This window comes from Schistocerca piceifrons, chromosome 3, assembly GCF_021461385.2.
Source record: "Schistocerca piceifrons isolate TAMUIC-IGC-003096 chromosome 3, iqSchPice1.1, whole genome shotgun sequence".
In the NCBI taxonomy this organism is placed as follows: domain Eukaryota; kingdom Metazoa; phylum Arthropoda; class Insecta; order Orthoptera; family Acrididae; genus Schistocerca; species Schistocerca piceifrons.
In genome coordinates, this window is record NC_060140.1 from 681,145,340 (window position 1) to 681,159,744 (window position 14,405).

Here is a 14,405-nt window from a genome sequence, read left to right on the forward strand (position 1 = left end):
GTGGCGACCCTTTTGTTGCTGACGCTGACGCTGAAAAGACGAGCTATCCTTGGCTCGAGGTGGTACAGTTTAGACAAAATTAGCCATTCCTACGGTTCCTGTAAAAGAGAGAAAGATGTGTTACCACTCTTGTTGATTGGTCCTAGCTGGTGTAACGTGAAAAAGAGGAAGACACACTCTGTTGAGGGATTAGTGAAACTTAATCCCTCAGCAGGTCAGGGAACACTTTTGTTGCGTGTGTGACATCGGCTTTATAGTCAAAGATTGTTTGAATCGAACTTCGATTATCGATTTAACTTTCCTAAGGTTTTTGTGGGCGGTCTAGCATAGGTCGATCTTGTTGTTGTGTACTTACTTGTACATACACGTGTTTGCGTACGTGATAGATGTTCAATTTTTGGTATTATTTTCTTTCGTGTGTAGATGTTCATTTTAGTTCACCTACGTAGAGGTTCAGTTCAATGAAGTATGGAATGATGATCTTTTCTTATTGTAGTTTTTACATGAAGTGATCAGTGTTTAGAATTTAGTTTTTAGTTTGTGCCTTGAATTTTTCGTGATAATCTCCTCGACCATGGTTGCTACTGCTGAAAGAAGTTTTCCTCGCGGTGGGACAAAACCAGGAGTTGCGTCACTCAAGAAACAAACATTCAGCGTAAGTTCTTGTTGTGATAATTTTTTGACTTAACATGAAATTGACTTTTGTAATGATAGCTTTCATTATGCTCTTGTATGTGCTGAGGGTAAGATGGGATAATAGTCTCAATTGCGACTTGCATAATTCCAAAATTCTTGAATAGCCGCTATAATACGCGTAGGCCAGTGGAACTGTGATTTCGCCAATGATATTGAGAACGCTACAGTCGGCATTTTTGCTGGCACAGAACTATGTCTGGTGCAGTTTCGCGTACACTGTAGCAAGTCTGATTTTAGTCCGTAGGCATTGATGTTGACGCTTTATGACAGTGTGAAATGCATTTATTCATCCGCAGATGGTATAACTGGTTCAAATGGCTCTGAGCACTATGGGACTTAACTTCTGAGGTCATCAGTCCGCTAGAACTTAGAACTACCTAAACCTAGCTAACCTAAGGACATCACACACATCCATGCCCACAGGATTCGAACCTGCAACTGTAGCACCTAGAACCGCTCGGCCACTCCGACCGGCGGTATTATAGTGATGAGGGATTTAATGTTGTAATACCATGAAAATAAATACCTCAGAACTATAAAAACACGCAGAATATGTATGTACGTTTTATGAGAATGATGCAGGAACCATACCGGCATATATTTGAAGCGATTTAGGAAAACGAGACATTCCATGTCAAATCAACACACCTATTTTACCTCACCCTCTTAGATTTTGCTGAAAGTTGGTATACTTATAGTGGGCACTGAGACTAAGAAAAATACCAAGTTTCAATTTTTTATCTCAAACCATTCCAGAAATATGGCTATGTAAACTTTTCAAAAACCAGCCAAAAATGTGTGAGCGGACTTTTTTTTAAAATTGTCCTAGGAGCTGCCCTAATTGAGGTAGTATCTGGTGAAGGTGTAATTTGGCATGTTCTTTCCAGGGATATACAACAAAACATAGCTTCTAATTAATAACCTTTTTCTAAATACTTATTAATATTTTGATTTAATTGTAATTTTTTTTTACAAAAAGTACATAATTGAAAATTTTCAAAATATTTCAATAACTACTTCATACTATTGTAAATCACATGGCAAAATATAAATCTGGGATGATGATGGGTTCATTGTTTAAAAAAATTATTCCGGACTCTTGTTTTTCACCAACGACCCTAGTTTGACCAAACTGACCTTTAACAAACAGGAATTTCATTAAAATATACTGTAAGGTAAGTAAAAAAAGTATTAGAAATATCAAAACATCAACTTATTAAAACAAAACTAATCAGCATATTTTATAATTGATTGCTTATTTCAATTTCATACAACTTAACTAACAGTGCATTAACTGATAAAACAAAAAAGTTTGAGTATTTAACTACAAACTGAAATAAATTATGAAAAAGTACAAGTATTTACATAATAGTTGTGGTCCATGATGTTTGAAATGGAACTATTAAACAAATTAAATACGTAATGCTTGTTTTTGAGTAAGAGGTATCTGAACGTAGCTAAATTTGACACAATAGGTACTAACAATAATTTTGAAACAACTTTCTATAAAATATACATTAACACTAACCTGAGACAAAAATTAAGTTTTGAGTTGAAAGCAGTTTCCCAATAAATTGTCTTGGTACTTCATGTATTACATTTTCATAAAGCTGACTGGTTTTGGTTTACATTGCTTTCATTAAGAATGTATGTTTTCCCTGTTGGAGTAAATGGATTCACTTTTGTGAGAACATCCACAACTGACACCCACAGGACATCTGCATGTGCAGGATAGGAGAATGACTTAGCTGGTCCACATGGATGAAGAAAAGTTATTTTCACTTCATCAGGTTCTTCGTTTTTTCCTAAAATGTACCCAAGCCACCAGTTTCTCCCATATACAGTGGTGACAGAGCCAGATATGTCTTGTAACTTCAGTTTGTCTAGTGATGTAGTTACTTCCCTCTGCCAACTCTGCATATCACCTGAGAAGTATTTGCTATTAATTTTGATGTAATGTTGGGAATGAAAGCATGAAATTGCTGTGTTCCTTTGATTGTCAATGCCTCTTCAAGTCGGCTTTTTAAAAATATTTCTGAAGCAGCGTAATCTTCTTGAGTGGAATATACAAATTCAACATTTGTGATATTATCTACCGCCCACTCAAATAGATCTCGTGCAGTTTGGATCTGATTTTGGTATGGCCTTTGCAAACTTGCGCGAGCTGCCAGTCTCTTTACTGAACCCCCTACTCCATCACAAGGCCTTTTCCCATGTGCTGTGGCTGAAAAGTGCCACTCAGCTTTTATGTTGAAGTCTTCCTCATGAAGGCAAAGGCTCAGGAAGTTTTTCTTATTTTTATACTGAGCAGCAGAACCGTCAGAATAATAGTATATCCTTTTTGGAATCTTTTGAAATTTATTTGTTAGATATGAAATTAGCTTCTTTTGAAAGGTGTAAACTGCAGTTGTATTGTGCTCCAGGCAATCAGAAACAATGACAAAGCTCATATGCTCAATTTTGTCTTTCTGTTTGCAATATATAACAAAAGGATGAATGGTAATCTGTTGTCTTGTCCCGTGGAAACTCTGATCTTCATCCTGTAGAACTATACTATAATTTTCTGAAAAATCACATATGACAACAAATTCAGATTCCATAAGGTTTTCTCTTGTGGAGTTAAGGAATGTTCGTTGTTGCTTGGCAGTGAAGTCATGCCGAATCAAAGTCGACATCTTACTACAAAATAAATCTGTGAATTCTTCAGAAGTTTTCTGAACAATTTCCAGATTACATCGGTCAACTGACATCCACTGTCGGAACTGAACTTGTTCAATTAAGTTTTCATGAAAAGTCTTGTAAAATTTGACGTATGACAGTTTCTCCTGGGCAGTATTCACAGTTTCCCTTGTTGCAATTAACTGATGATGGGATGCAAAGCATTTTTGCAATGCACTGCTTATAATTGTTTAAGCTGCTGTTTGTTACTGTATTTAGTTTGGCATTTTCTATCATTAATTTTATGTTTTGGTGAGTTGTGCACCCCCAGACAGTGTGTGTGTGCCACTCCGGCCAGCTAATACACAATGTTTTGGTCTCAACTCAGCAAATTTAGAGAAACCTATTTTTAAGTTAGGAAACTTGTCTTTAAAATGCTTGTAAGCTTTTTTAAGGTTACGCAAAATAAGTCTTTTTGATATTTTTGTTTTATTTCCCTTTGTTTCTGTAATTGTCACACAATCTTTAGTACCTGGCATTGTCCTGCTAACTTCATCATTTTCATAAAATGAATGTACAGTTTTGACAGTTTCTGTTGGTAAACACTTCCATGGTTTTGGGTTTGGACCTTCCATGAATCCTTTCTCTCTCAAAATTTTTTTAGACTGCCGAACAATGTAATTAGGAGCATTAAATTCCCTCATTATTTTCCTGACACTCCACTTTTCAGGTAAACTTGTAAGAATCATTAGTTTTTTTGCTCTACTTATAGAATTTTTAAAGTTTCTTTTAAGATTTTCAAGAACGGATTCATCAGTATCAGTATCTGACGAAGAAGATTCAGGAGCAACAAAAAGTTTACGTGTCATTGATGAGATTTTCTTCACTTTTGATTTGGCGTAATGCCTAGATGTTAGTTTTCTCATGTCAATTGGGGACTCACCTAGTTCTTGAAGTGTTGTGTTAAATGATTTAACGGCTACTGAAGTTGGAGTGAAGTCAGGGTCTTGGTCTCGGATGATTATCTCTGATCCAGAAGATTCTTCTTCAACACTTTCATCACTGATGGGCTCTGGTGTATTTTTCAATTTGGTTACATCTTTCCTACATTTATCACAAATCTTGGCACCGCTTGGTATTTGATGAAATAATTTGGCATTCCATGTTGTGACATTTCTCAGTTTTTTTCTGTCTCTAATAAAAAGATTTGACTTCTTCACTGCACTCTTACAGCACTGCACTTTTTACTTGGTTCCATAATTATACAAAAACCACTTATAAACTGCTCTTCAATGTACAGATTTACTTGAAAATGAACTATTAAATATAATAGATACAGACTGGTCAACACAGAGGTACCAATTGATTTGCACTATAACCACAGTGCACAATAATGGTGTAGGCACACAAAGCCTTAGAAGGTAACAATGCAGACTACATCATCTCAACAACGGCTCCAGTCCCTGAATTATTGTACAGACATCAAGCCCTATGTATACGGTCCTCTGCTGACGTACTGCCTTAAAGGTCAGTTTGGTCAAACTGGGGCCGTTAGTGAAAAACAAGAGTCCGGAATAATTTTTTTTAACAATGAACCCATCATCATCCCACATTTATTATGTTTTACCATGTGATTTACAACAGTATGAAGTAGTTATGGAAATATTTTGAAGATTTTCAATTATGTACTTTTCGTAAAAAAAAAGAAAATTAAGTCAAAATATTAATTACCATTTTGAAAAAGGTTATTAATTAGAAGCTATATTTTTGTCTATCGCTGGAATGAGCATGAAAAATGCTGCAAAATGACACCTTTCCCAGTGCTCTAGCTCAATTAGGGCAGTTCCTAGGGCAATTTAAAAAAAGTCCGTTCACACATTTTTGGCCAGTTTTTGAAAAGTTTACATACCATATTTCAGGAATGGTTTGAGGTAAAAAATTGAAATTTGGTATTTTTTTTAGTTTCAGCACCCACTGTAAGTATACCAGTTTCAGCAAAATCTAAGAGGGTGAGGTAAAATTTTTATTTAAAGTGTGTTGATTTGACATGGAATGACCCAATCAGTGAAATTTTACAAAGAGCCGTCAGGGAAATCTGTGCCTAGGCACCCAGGGAAGTGTTCGATTCTAGTGGATAATGTAATTTAGTTAATTTTGGGAAGGTTGTGGTCGTTTATTTGTCGTTTTGTTTACTGGCGTGTGTTTATTTTTAGTTTGTCCCCACCCAAAAAACCCCAATTTCCCTCGCTTGTCCCGTTAGTTTCATTATATGTTTGGAGGAATATGTATTTGATGGTTTCTCGATCTATTTTTGTGTTTGTTGTTATGTTTACTTAATGACGTCATAGTCGCGATATGGGAGTTGTTGTGAATGGTCACGGGTTTATAGGACTAATAGTAACATGCTTAGTAAAGCTTTCCCTGGTATGCATAACAGGTAATTGGATATTCAGTTGGTACAGTAAGGATCTCACAGCTAAGAACTGAGTGTACATTATAGAAGTATCTGATTCCACCCATCTGTTTTGACCCACGATGTCATCAATATGGCGCTTATTACGTCACTACATACACACGGCAACAAACACAAAAATACATATAAATAAGACATTGTTATCTCCCTCCATAAATACAATCAAACTAATGGGACAACCTTGGGTGGGGGCAAGCTAATTATAGTAGGAAAAAAAACCACGAACCCCCAAAACACACAAAATGAAGAAAAACATGACACCAAGAAAATCTACAGGAATTGGACATTTCCCTTGACCTACATGGCTCAACCGCAGTTCCCGATACCACCTTATAAACTCCCAAAAACTACACCACCACCACAGCTTTTGATATCACCAAACCGCACTTACGAAAACAAAACGGGAATCAAACACTTCCCATGGCCTATATATAACGCCACAGCAGCTCCCGATAACAGAACACCCAAAGCCACAACTAAATGTTGGAATCGAACACTTCCCTTGACGTATATAGCTCAACAGCAACTCCCGATACCAGAACACCCACAGCCACGACCACACATAGGGATCGAACCACACTTTAGAACCAAACACTTCCCTTCACCTGTATAGGTCAACAGCTGCTCCTGATACCAAACCGCCCACAACAACGATCACACATTTGAACCGAACAGTTCTTTTCATCTGCATGCGTCAGCAGTGGCTCCCGAAACCGGATCACCCACACCTTGAAATTGAACACTTCCCTTCACCCACATAGGTCAGCAGTGGCTCCCAATACCAAAACACCCACAGATACGACCACACATTGGAATCGAAAACTTCCATTCAACTACATACCTACAAACCAACACATGATACCATATCACCACTACCACAACTCAGAACCACCCCACCAGCCACAACAACACACAACAATTACACTAAAAAAAAACTTACCACGACAAAGTTCTAGTGCTACAACTTAGGTCAGCCGCTACACACACACACACACACACACACACACACACACAACAAAAAAATTCACAACCAAAAGAAAGACCCAACCCACCCACACACCACCTACCACCCACCCAACCTCCCCCCTCACCCCAAAATAAAATACCCATAAGCAAAATAAATAAATAAACAAACCAATCTCAATCACACACTACAACTCAACAAAAATTGCAACAAAATAGATCCTCCACAATTAAATAACAAACCAACTCCCCCCCCCCCCCCCACTAACACTACCAACAACTATCCCTCCCTCCCCCCCCCCCCCCTCCCTGTCCCCAAGTTGCACCCACCCACCCACCCACACAAACCACCCTAACTAACCACGTTCGGCCTGTACATCTTACTGATAGTCCTTAAAAAACCTGAAAAAAACAATAGCCCTCAGGGAAGCTATTCCGTCAACAGTTCTCATCTAAATGAGACTGAAGGTTAGAAGAGCGCCTCTTCCCCCTCCCAAGAACTGACTTAACACCCCCCCCCCCCCCCCCACAACCCCTCTATGGTATTCATACAAGCCCTGTCTCGTAATTTTTTTCACTACTAAATGATTGTACCCGTCCTCACCCAATCCCCTATAACAAGAAAAAGCATCAGAAACTACAGTAGAACACGGTTCTATAAACTCCTCAATTAACCCCTCTTAGTCTGCTCCTCCAAAAACCTAAAGACACATTCCGAACACTCAAACCCCCCCGCCCGCATACAGTGGCCCCACACACCCAGACACCAACCACAGACTTACCCATCTCATACTTCTTTTCCCAAATGGCAACTCTTCCACCTCCGCCACAACCCCAGGCCCACCCAACTTACCCATGTACTTAATAAACTTCGAACACACTTCACGACAAAACGAAAACCAGTCAAGCACACTCTTCTCACTCACACCAGTCTCATGCGCTATGATGGGAAATGGGCACACGTCCATCCATTTACATGCTACATTGTTTAGTGATGATCAAGTATTAACAGTTTATTGAAGATTGACCAACAGGAATTAACATGACATTACATTAGATTTATATTATTAAGTTGCCATTTCATATTTTACATTTTGCTGTGTCAATAAACCCAGGTGCCACACAGTGCACAACATGTAAAAATCTTTAAATATTTCAAATGGCTGTACAAGGAATAAAACGAACATCTTATTGTGTTCAGTCTAAAGTTCCCAATTGCAATAAAACAGCTTCTTCCAATATATTGTTGAATTGTAACATAGTAGAACAAACTGCCAAACATATTGCCACATTTTTATGAATGCTAACGAATTCTTTAGTTTCCACATTTATTCAAATTTCCCTGCTACCTCCAGGATGTTTGTTTCTGGTGTATCATTGCTGTCGGTTTAAACTGATTTCAGTTAATGCCCTAATTACACATACAAAAAATTGATTTTGAAAACACAGGTAACTTGCGTGATATCTAGAAGAAATGTTTTTCAAAACTAGTGGAGATAGAGGTCCTCTCAAGTAGGAGACTTTAGCGGGTTTTAAAAGTGTTTCTCAACAGTTTATGCATTAAGGAAGATCAGAGCTTAACATCCTGTCGACATCAGGTCATTAGAAATGGAGCACATGTTTGGATCATTTCAAGGGTGGGGAAGGAAATTGACCATTCCCTTTCAAAGGAACCATTCCGGTATTTGCCTGGAGTGATTTAGGGAAATTATGGGAAACCTAATCAGAAACGCCAGATGTGGATTTTAAATGTTGTCCTCCCAAATGTGGGAGCAGCGCTGTACCACTGCACCACCTCACTCGCATAATTTGTTCCTGTCAAAGGCAAGGGTGACGGAGTTCGTGGCAACTGTGCAATTCCTGTGAGGAAATTTCAGTGTTCAGACTGATGAACCTTTACATTGAGTGATAATTTCAAACTGAGAAATGTTGTAGTCTTTCGGTTTAGTACAGTTACTCATATAGCGCTTTTATGAGATAAAAATTATACTAGTGTTAACAACAACATTAAGCCTGCTCAAAAGTTCGGAGTTAACCGTGTGGCATTGTTGGCTAATACTGTCAAAATTCTTAGATTTGTAACAACTTGATAAGACACTTTTCCAAGGTGAAAAAAAGCTGAACTTATAACTAGCTGTGTAGGAAAAGACATATTGTCTACTGACTGGAAATAAGGCATGTCAAGTTGCAGACAGGCACAGTTAAAAAACACTATAAAGTGTTCAGCCACAGCCTTCATTAGTAGAAGAGAGGTGCACACACACCATTTACATACACACACACAAGCAAGCAAATCTCATGCTCACACACGACCACCAACTACAGCTTTTTGGTTCGAGATGCTGGAGTTGGGGGTTGTATGTGCATGAGGTGTGCTTAGTTGTGTGTGTGAATGGTGTGCATCTCTCTTTTACTGATGAAGGTTGTGGCCAAAAGCTTTATATGAGTGTATTTTAATTGTGCCTGTCTGCAACTTGACGTGTCTTCTTTACAGTAAGTACATTGTTGATGTTCCTACCTGAACTTATATTTACATTGAGTCCCTTTTTAGGCACTTGCTTATCAGTGTTAATTCCTTATTATGTTACAAGCATGGTTTCAAGTAGTTTCCATTCATTAAATAAAAGCTCATATCAAAGAAGATTTATGTTGGAAATATGCAGCAAGGGAAGCCTGATGATGCTCAGAGTAGAGGCACTCTGGCTCTAAAAATTTTACCAGTAAACTGTTGAGGTATTCATAATAAAGTTCATGAATTTACGTCCTTCCTGGAAAGTTCTCATGCTTAAATTATTCTTGGGACCGAGAGCCGGCTGAAACTCGAGGTGGAAACTTCTGATACGTTTAGCAAGTCATGGAACATATATCGGAAAGAGAGATTAGAAGCCATAGGAGGGGGAGTGCTGTCATTGCAGTCTATCGAGACCCAAGTAGAGTGTGACAGTGAAATTACCTGGTCGGGTATAACAGGTGTAGGTGAAACCAAGTTAATTGTTGAATGATTTTACTGACCACCTGATTTGGCTGTGACAGTTCTAAAGTAATTCAAAGAAAGTCTAGGGTCAGTAGTGTGTAAATATGCAGATTATGCAGTACTATTTTGATGCAACTTTATCATACTGAGTATAGACTGGGATGTGTCTGGATTCATTACAGTGGGGGGTTACAGACTGACAGTCATGCAAAATACTGTTGAACATGGTTTCTGAAAACTGTTTTGAGCAGCTAGCTCAGTAGCCCACACACAATGGAAATATCTTATATGTTGTAGCTACAAATAGGCTGGAATTTATTGACAATGTCAGTATAGAAATGGGAATTAACGATCCTGATGTTATAGTAACTATGATTACAAAAGTTAATAAATCAGTCAAGAGGGCTAGGAGTGTGTTTCTGCTGGACAGAGCAGATAAGCAGTTGTTAGCATCTCACTTAGACAGTGAACTGACATCACATATGGATGTAGATGAATTATGGACAAAGTTTAAACAGATTGTAAATCTTTTTCTGAAGAGTTAATGAGTGTAGTATGTATTTAAAGGATGGAAGAGACCTACTGTGGTTTAACAACAAAATTTGGTAGATGCTGAGGAAGCAGAGGCTGTTGCACTCTCAGTTCAGAACGGAACACACAAATAACAACAAGCGAAGGTTAGTAAAGATTCTTGCATGTGTGAAGAGATCTATGCTCAAAGCATCCAACTACTACCATCGTCACACCTTAACAAAAGATCTGGCAGAGAACCTGAGAAAATTCTGGTCACATGTAAAAATCACAAATCGGGTCTAAGGCTTCCATTCAGTCCCTTGTTGACCAGTCTGGTGTAGCAGTTGAAGATAGCAAAATGAAAGCCAAAGTTTTGAATTGCACATTCAAGAAATTGTTCACACAGGAGAATCGTATAAACATACCATCATTTGACCATTGAACAAAATCCTGTAAGGACGACATAGTAATAAGCATCCCTGGTGTAGAAAACCAACTGAAAGATTTGAAAGCAAATAAATCACCAGTCTGGATGGAATCCCAATTTGGTTTTACAAAGAGCATTCTGTGGCATTGGCCCCTTACCTAGCCAGCATTTATCATGAACTCTCACCCAGCACAGAGTCTCAAGTGACCGGAAAAAGCGCAGGTGACTCTAGTACATAAGAAGGGCAAAAAAACGGACCCGCAAAATTACAAACCAATATCTCTGACTTCAGTTTGCTGTAGAATCCTTGAACATATTCACAGTTCGAATATATTAAACTTTCTTAGACTGAGAATCTTATGTCCATGAGTCAGCATGTTTTTAGAAAGTATCGCTCATATGAAACTGAGCTTGCCCTTTTCCCACATGATATACTGTGCACTACAGATGAAGGGCAACAGGCATATTCCATATTTCTGGATTTCTGGAAAGCATTTGACATGGTGCCCCATTGCATGCTGTTAACGCAGGTAAGAGCGTATGGAATAAGTTCATAGATATGTGAGTCGCTCGAAGACTTCTTAAGTAAAGGAACCCAGTATATTGTCCTCAACGGGACTGTTCCTGAGAGATGAAATATGTAAATGATTTGGCGGAGGAGTTGGGCAGCAATCAATGGTTGTCTGCCAATTATGTGATTTTAGGTAAGATGTCAAAGTTTGAGTGATTGTTGAAGATGACTTGGACGAAATTTCTAGTTGGTGTAATGAATGGCAGCTAGCTCTAAGTGTGGAAAAATGTAAGTTAATGCAGATAAGGAGCAAGAAAAAGCCTGTAATGTCTGGATACAGGGTTAGTGGTGCCCTGCTTGACACAGTCATGTGCTTTAACTATCTGGACATAATGTTGCAAAGAGATATGAAATGGAACGAGCATGTGAGAGCTGTGGTAGGAATGAATGGTCAACTTCAGTTTAGGAAAGTGTGGTTCACCTCTAAAAGTCCGCCCCGGTAGCTGAGTGGTCAGCGTGACAGACTGTCAATCCTAAGGGCCCGGGTTCGATTCCCGGCTGGGTCGGAGATTTTCTCCGCTCAGGGACTGGGTGTTGTGTTGTCCTAATCATCATCATTTCATTCCCATCGACGCGCAGGTCGCCGAAGTGGCATCAAATCGAAAGACCTGCACCAGGCGAATGGTCTACCCCACGGGAGGCCCTAGCCACACGACATTTCCATTTTTTTACCTCTAAAAGAGAATGCATATAGGATACTGGTGTGACCTATTGTTGAATATTGCTAGAGTGTTTGGGATTTGTACCGGGTCAGATTGAAGTAAGACATTGAAGCAATTCAGAGGCAGGTTGCTAGATATGTTACTGGTAGATTCGAACAACAAGTGTTACAGAGATTCTTTGAGAGCTCAAATGGGATTCCCTGGAGGGAAGAAGACATTCTTTTCGAGAAACACTATTGAGAAAATTTAGAGAAATGGCGTTTGAAGCAGACTGCCACACAATTCTACTGCTGCCAACATACATTGCATCTAAGGATCACAAAGATAAGATACAAGAAGTTAGGGTTCATATGGAGGCATATAGACAGTTATTTTTCCCTCACTCTATTTGCGAGTAGAACTGGAAAGGAAAAGACTAGTAGTGGTACAGGGTACCCTCTGCCACGCTCAGTGCAATGGAGACTTTATTATATGTTTGTATGGCAAGATTTTTGGTCAATTTTTTAAAGGCACTGAGGAAAGTAGTATAAGGCAGCTGGCACCCCACCTTTCAGCTGGAGTCTTTTAATAAACTGGGGCTTACTCAGCGTTCTTGTGGTCCAATAGCAGTATTTTTCTGCTGGTTCCCTTCTTTTCCCTGTCATCTATAAATAACTTCCTGGATCAGTAAGATTTTCATTTTTTACTTATTTAGGTGCATGAAAATTTAACATGTGCTCCAGTACTACAACATGGTTATCAGAATCCTTCTGATGATAATGGAGACATTTTACAGCATGTTTTTCCATGCTACATCACATTATAAACGATGTTTTCACCTCATACTGGATTTTACATGCAAGATTTTATAGTTGGGTAATTTTGAATCCCTGTATCTTGGAAATAGATAAAGACATCAAGAAAATTCTGAAGATTGTTTGAGATTGGGATCTTAGGAGTAGATAGTAAAAAATTCAGGCATTTGCTGTACATAGCCCCATCTTGGCATCTGCGGCTCTGTTTTCGTAGCAAAAAAAAAAAAAAATAAAAAATGTTTTTCGGGTTTTCTTAGGAAACCACCCTTGAACTACATGGTGCCTCCTAAGATGCACATCTAATGCGAAGAGAGAGAAGCAACCAGTTTGCTCCATTTGCCTAAGCTGGAGGAATTGTGAATATTTTAACTTTGATCCTGTAATGTAGATTAATTACATTAAAGGCAATCCTATTGGCTATACAAATAGTCTCTAGCACAGTGGCTATCCAAAGACTTGTCTCTACTGTTCTATCACCAATAGAGCCTGAGGTATGAGCCCCAGAAATATTCTTTTCTTCTGCACCGCATTTTAGAACATATTAGGTAGCGCATACCGTCGCTTGCATACCGATAATGGGATTAAGATGGTGCCTTCTCTCTGTTGACCTTAATGTCAGTAAGATAGCATCCTAAATTATTTATCATTCCATTTATTAAATTTTTCAAATCAGTGCATTGAGTATTACTTGTCTGCCCCCACATTTGTTTATTTGTTCGCTATGTGGTAAATCTTTTTGTTTTCAGCTCTTTGGTAAGAAGAAAACGTCCAGTAAGAAACCCAGCAGGAAGCAACAAAGGAAATTAAAGAAAGGAGCTGTATCAAAAGTAACAAAGGTCCCTAAAACTTACACTGCAGTAGGTAAAACTGTGAAAAAATTGACCTATAAGGTAAGTTTCATGTTAAAGTGAAGATTATGACTGTGTGTGAGACATCCCCTCCCTTCTTTCCTTCACACAGAAAATCAGGAAGTGATGCCGCAAATATCTGTAGAGACAATAGGTCCGCTTACGGTGCCAGTGAGTCCACAGGTGGCGGCAAACCTGTCACATGGGGATAGTGAATGGTGTCCCAAAGGAAATACACTGCTGCACATTAAAATTGCTACTCCAAGAAAGAAATAACCTTATTATGAGTACAGTGTGTGCTACTAAGAATATACGACTAAATTTGTAGGTGATTTGGAGGGATACATTTGTGAAATTTAATACACAGAGCTGCAACTCAGGGCTTCAACTAAAAAAGACTCTATAATGGCTGGGCATCAAGTCCTATTGAACTTGGGTGGCAGATATTGGTATGTCATTCCACATTGCTGCACCTAGTTGCCAGAGTTCATCTTAGTGGCTTGCAGGTGGTGGGCAGACAGTCGCTTCGCAACTTAAGACCAGATATTTTCAGTGGATATGCTGGCCAGGGCATCAGGCGCACTCCATCTGTGTGGAGATGGATCAGGACAGCAGATTCATGAAGACTTTGAAGATAAGCACAGTTAGAAGCCTTAACATGTTGAAAAGTAATGCCTGGTGTCCAAATTATTCAGTGTGCAAATCAGAGGTGATATTCCAGACTGAAATTTTCACTCTGCTGTGGAATGTGCGCTGATATGAAACTTCCTGGCAGATTAAAAGTATGTTCTGGACTGAGACTCGAACTTGGGACCTTTGCCTTTCG

General features: G+C 38.8%; 1 protein-coding gene across 1 annotated transcript in view; it reads left to right on the top strand.

Annotated features, from left to right (window-relative positions):
* Nucleotides 1–355: 355 nt before the first annotated feature.
* The window catches only part of LOC124788100 (protein RRP5 homolog), a 178,824-nt gene continuing 164,774 nt past the window's right edge, over nucleotides 356–14,405 (top strand). The window contains exons 1-2 of the mRNA XM_047255215.1: nucleotides 356–655; nucleotides 13,478–13,621. Coding sequence (XP_047111171.1) covers nucleotides 575–655; nucleotides 13,478–13,621 — 225 coding nt within the window. The 5' untranslated portion in view covers nucleotides 356–574. The remainder of the gene's footprint in view (nucleotides 656–13,477; nucleotides 13,622–14,405) is intronic.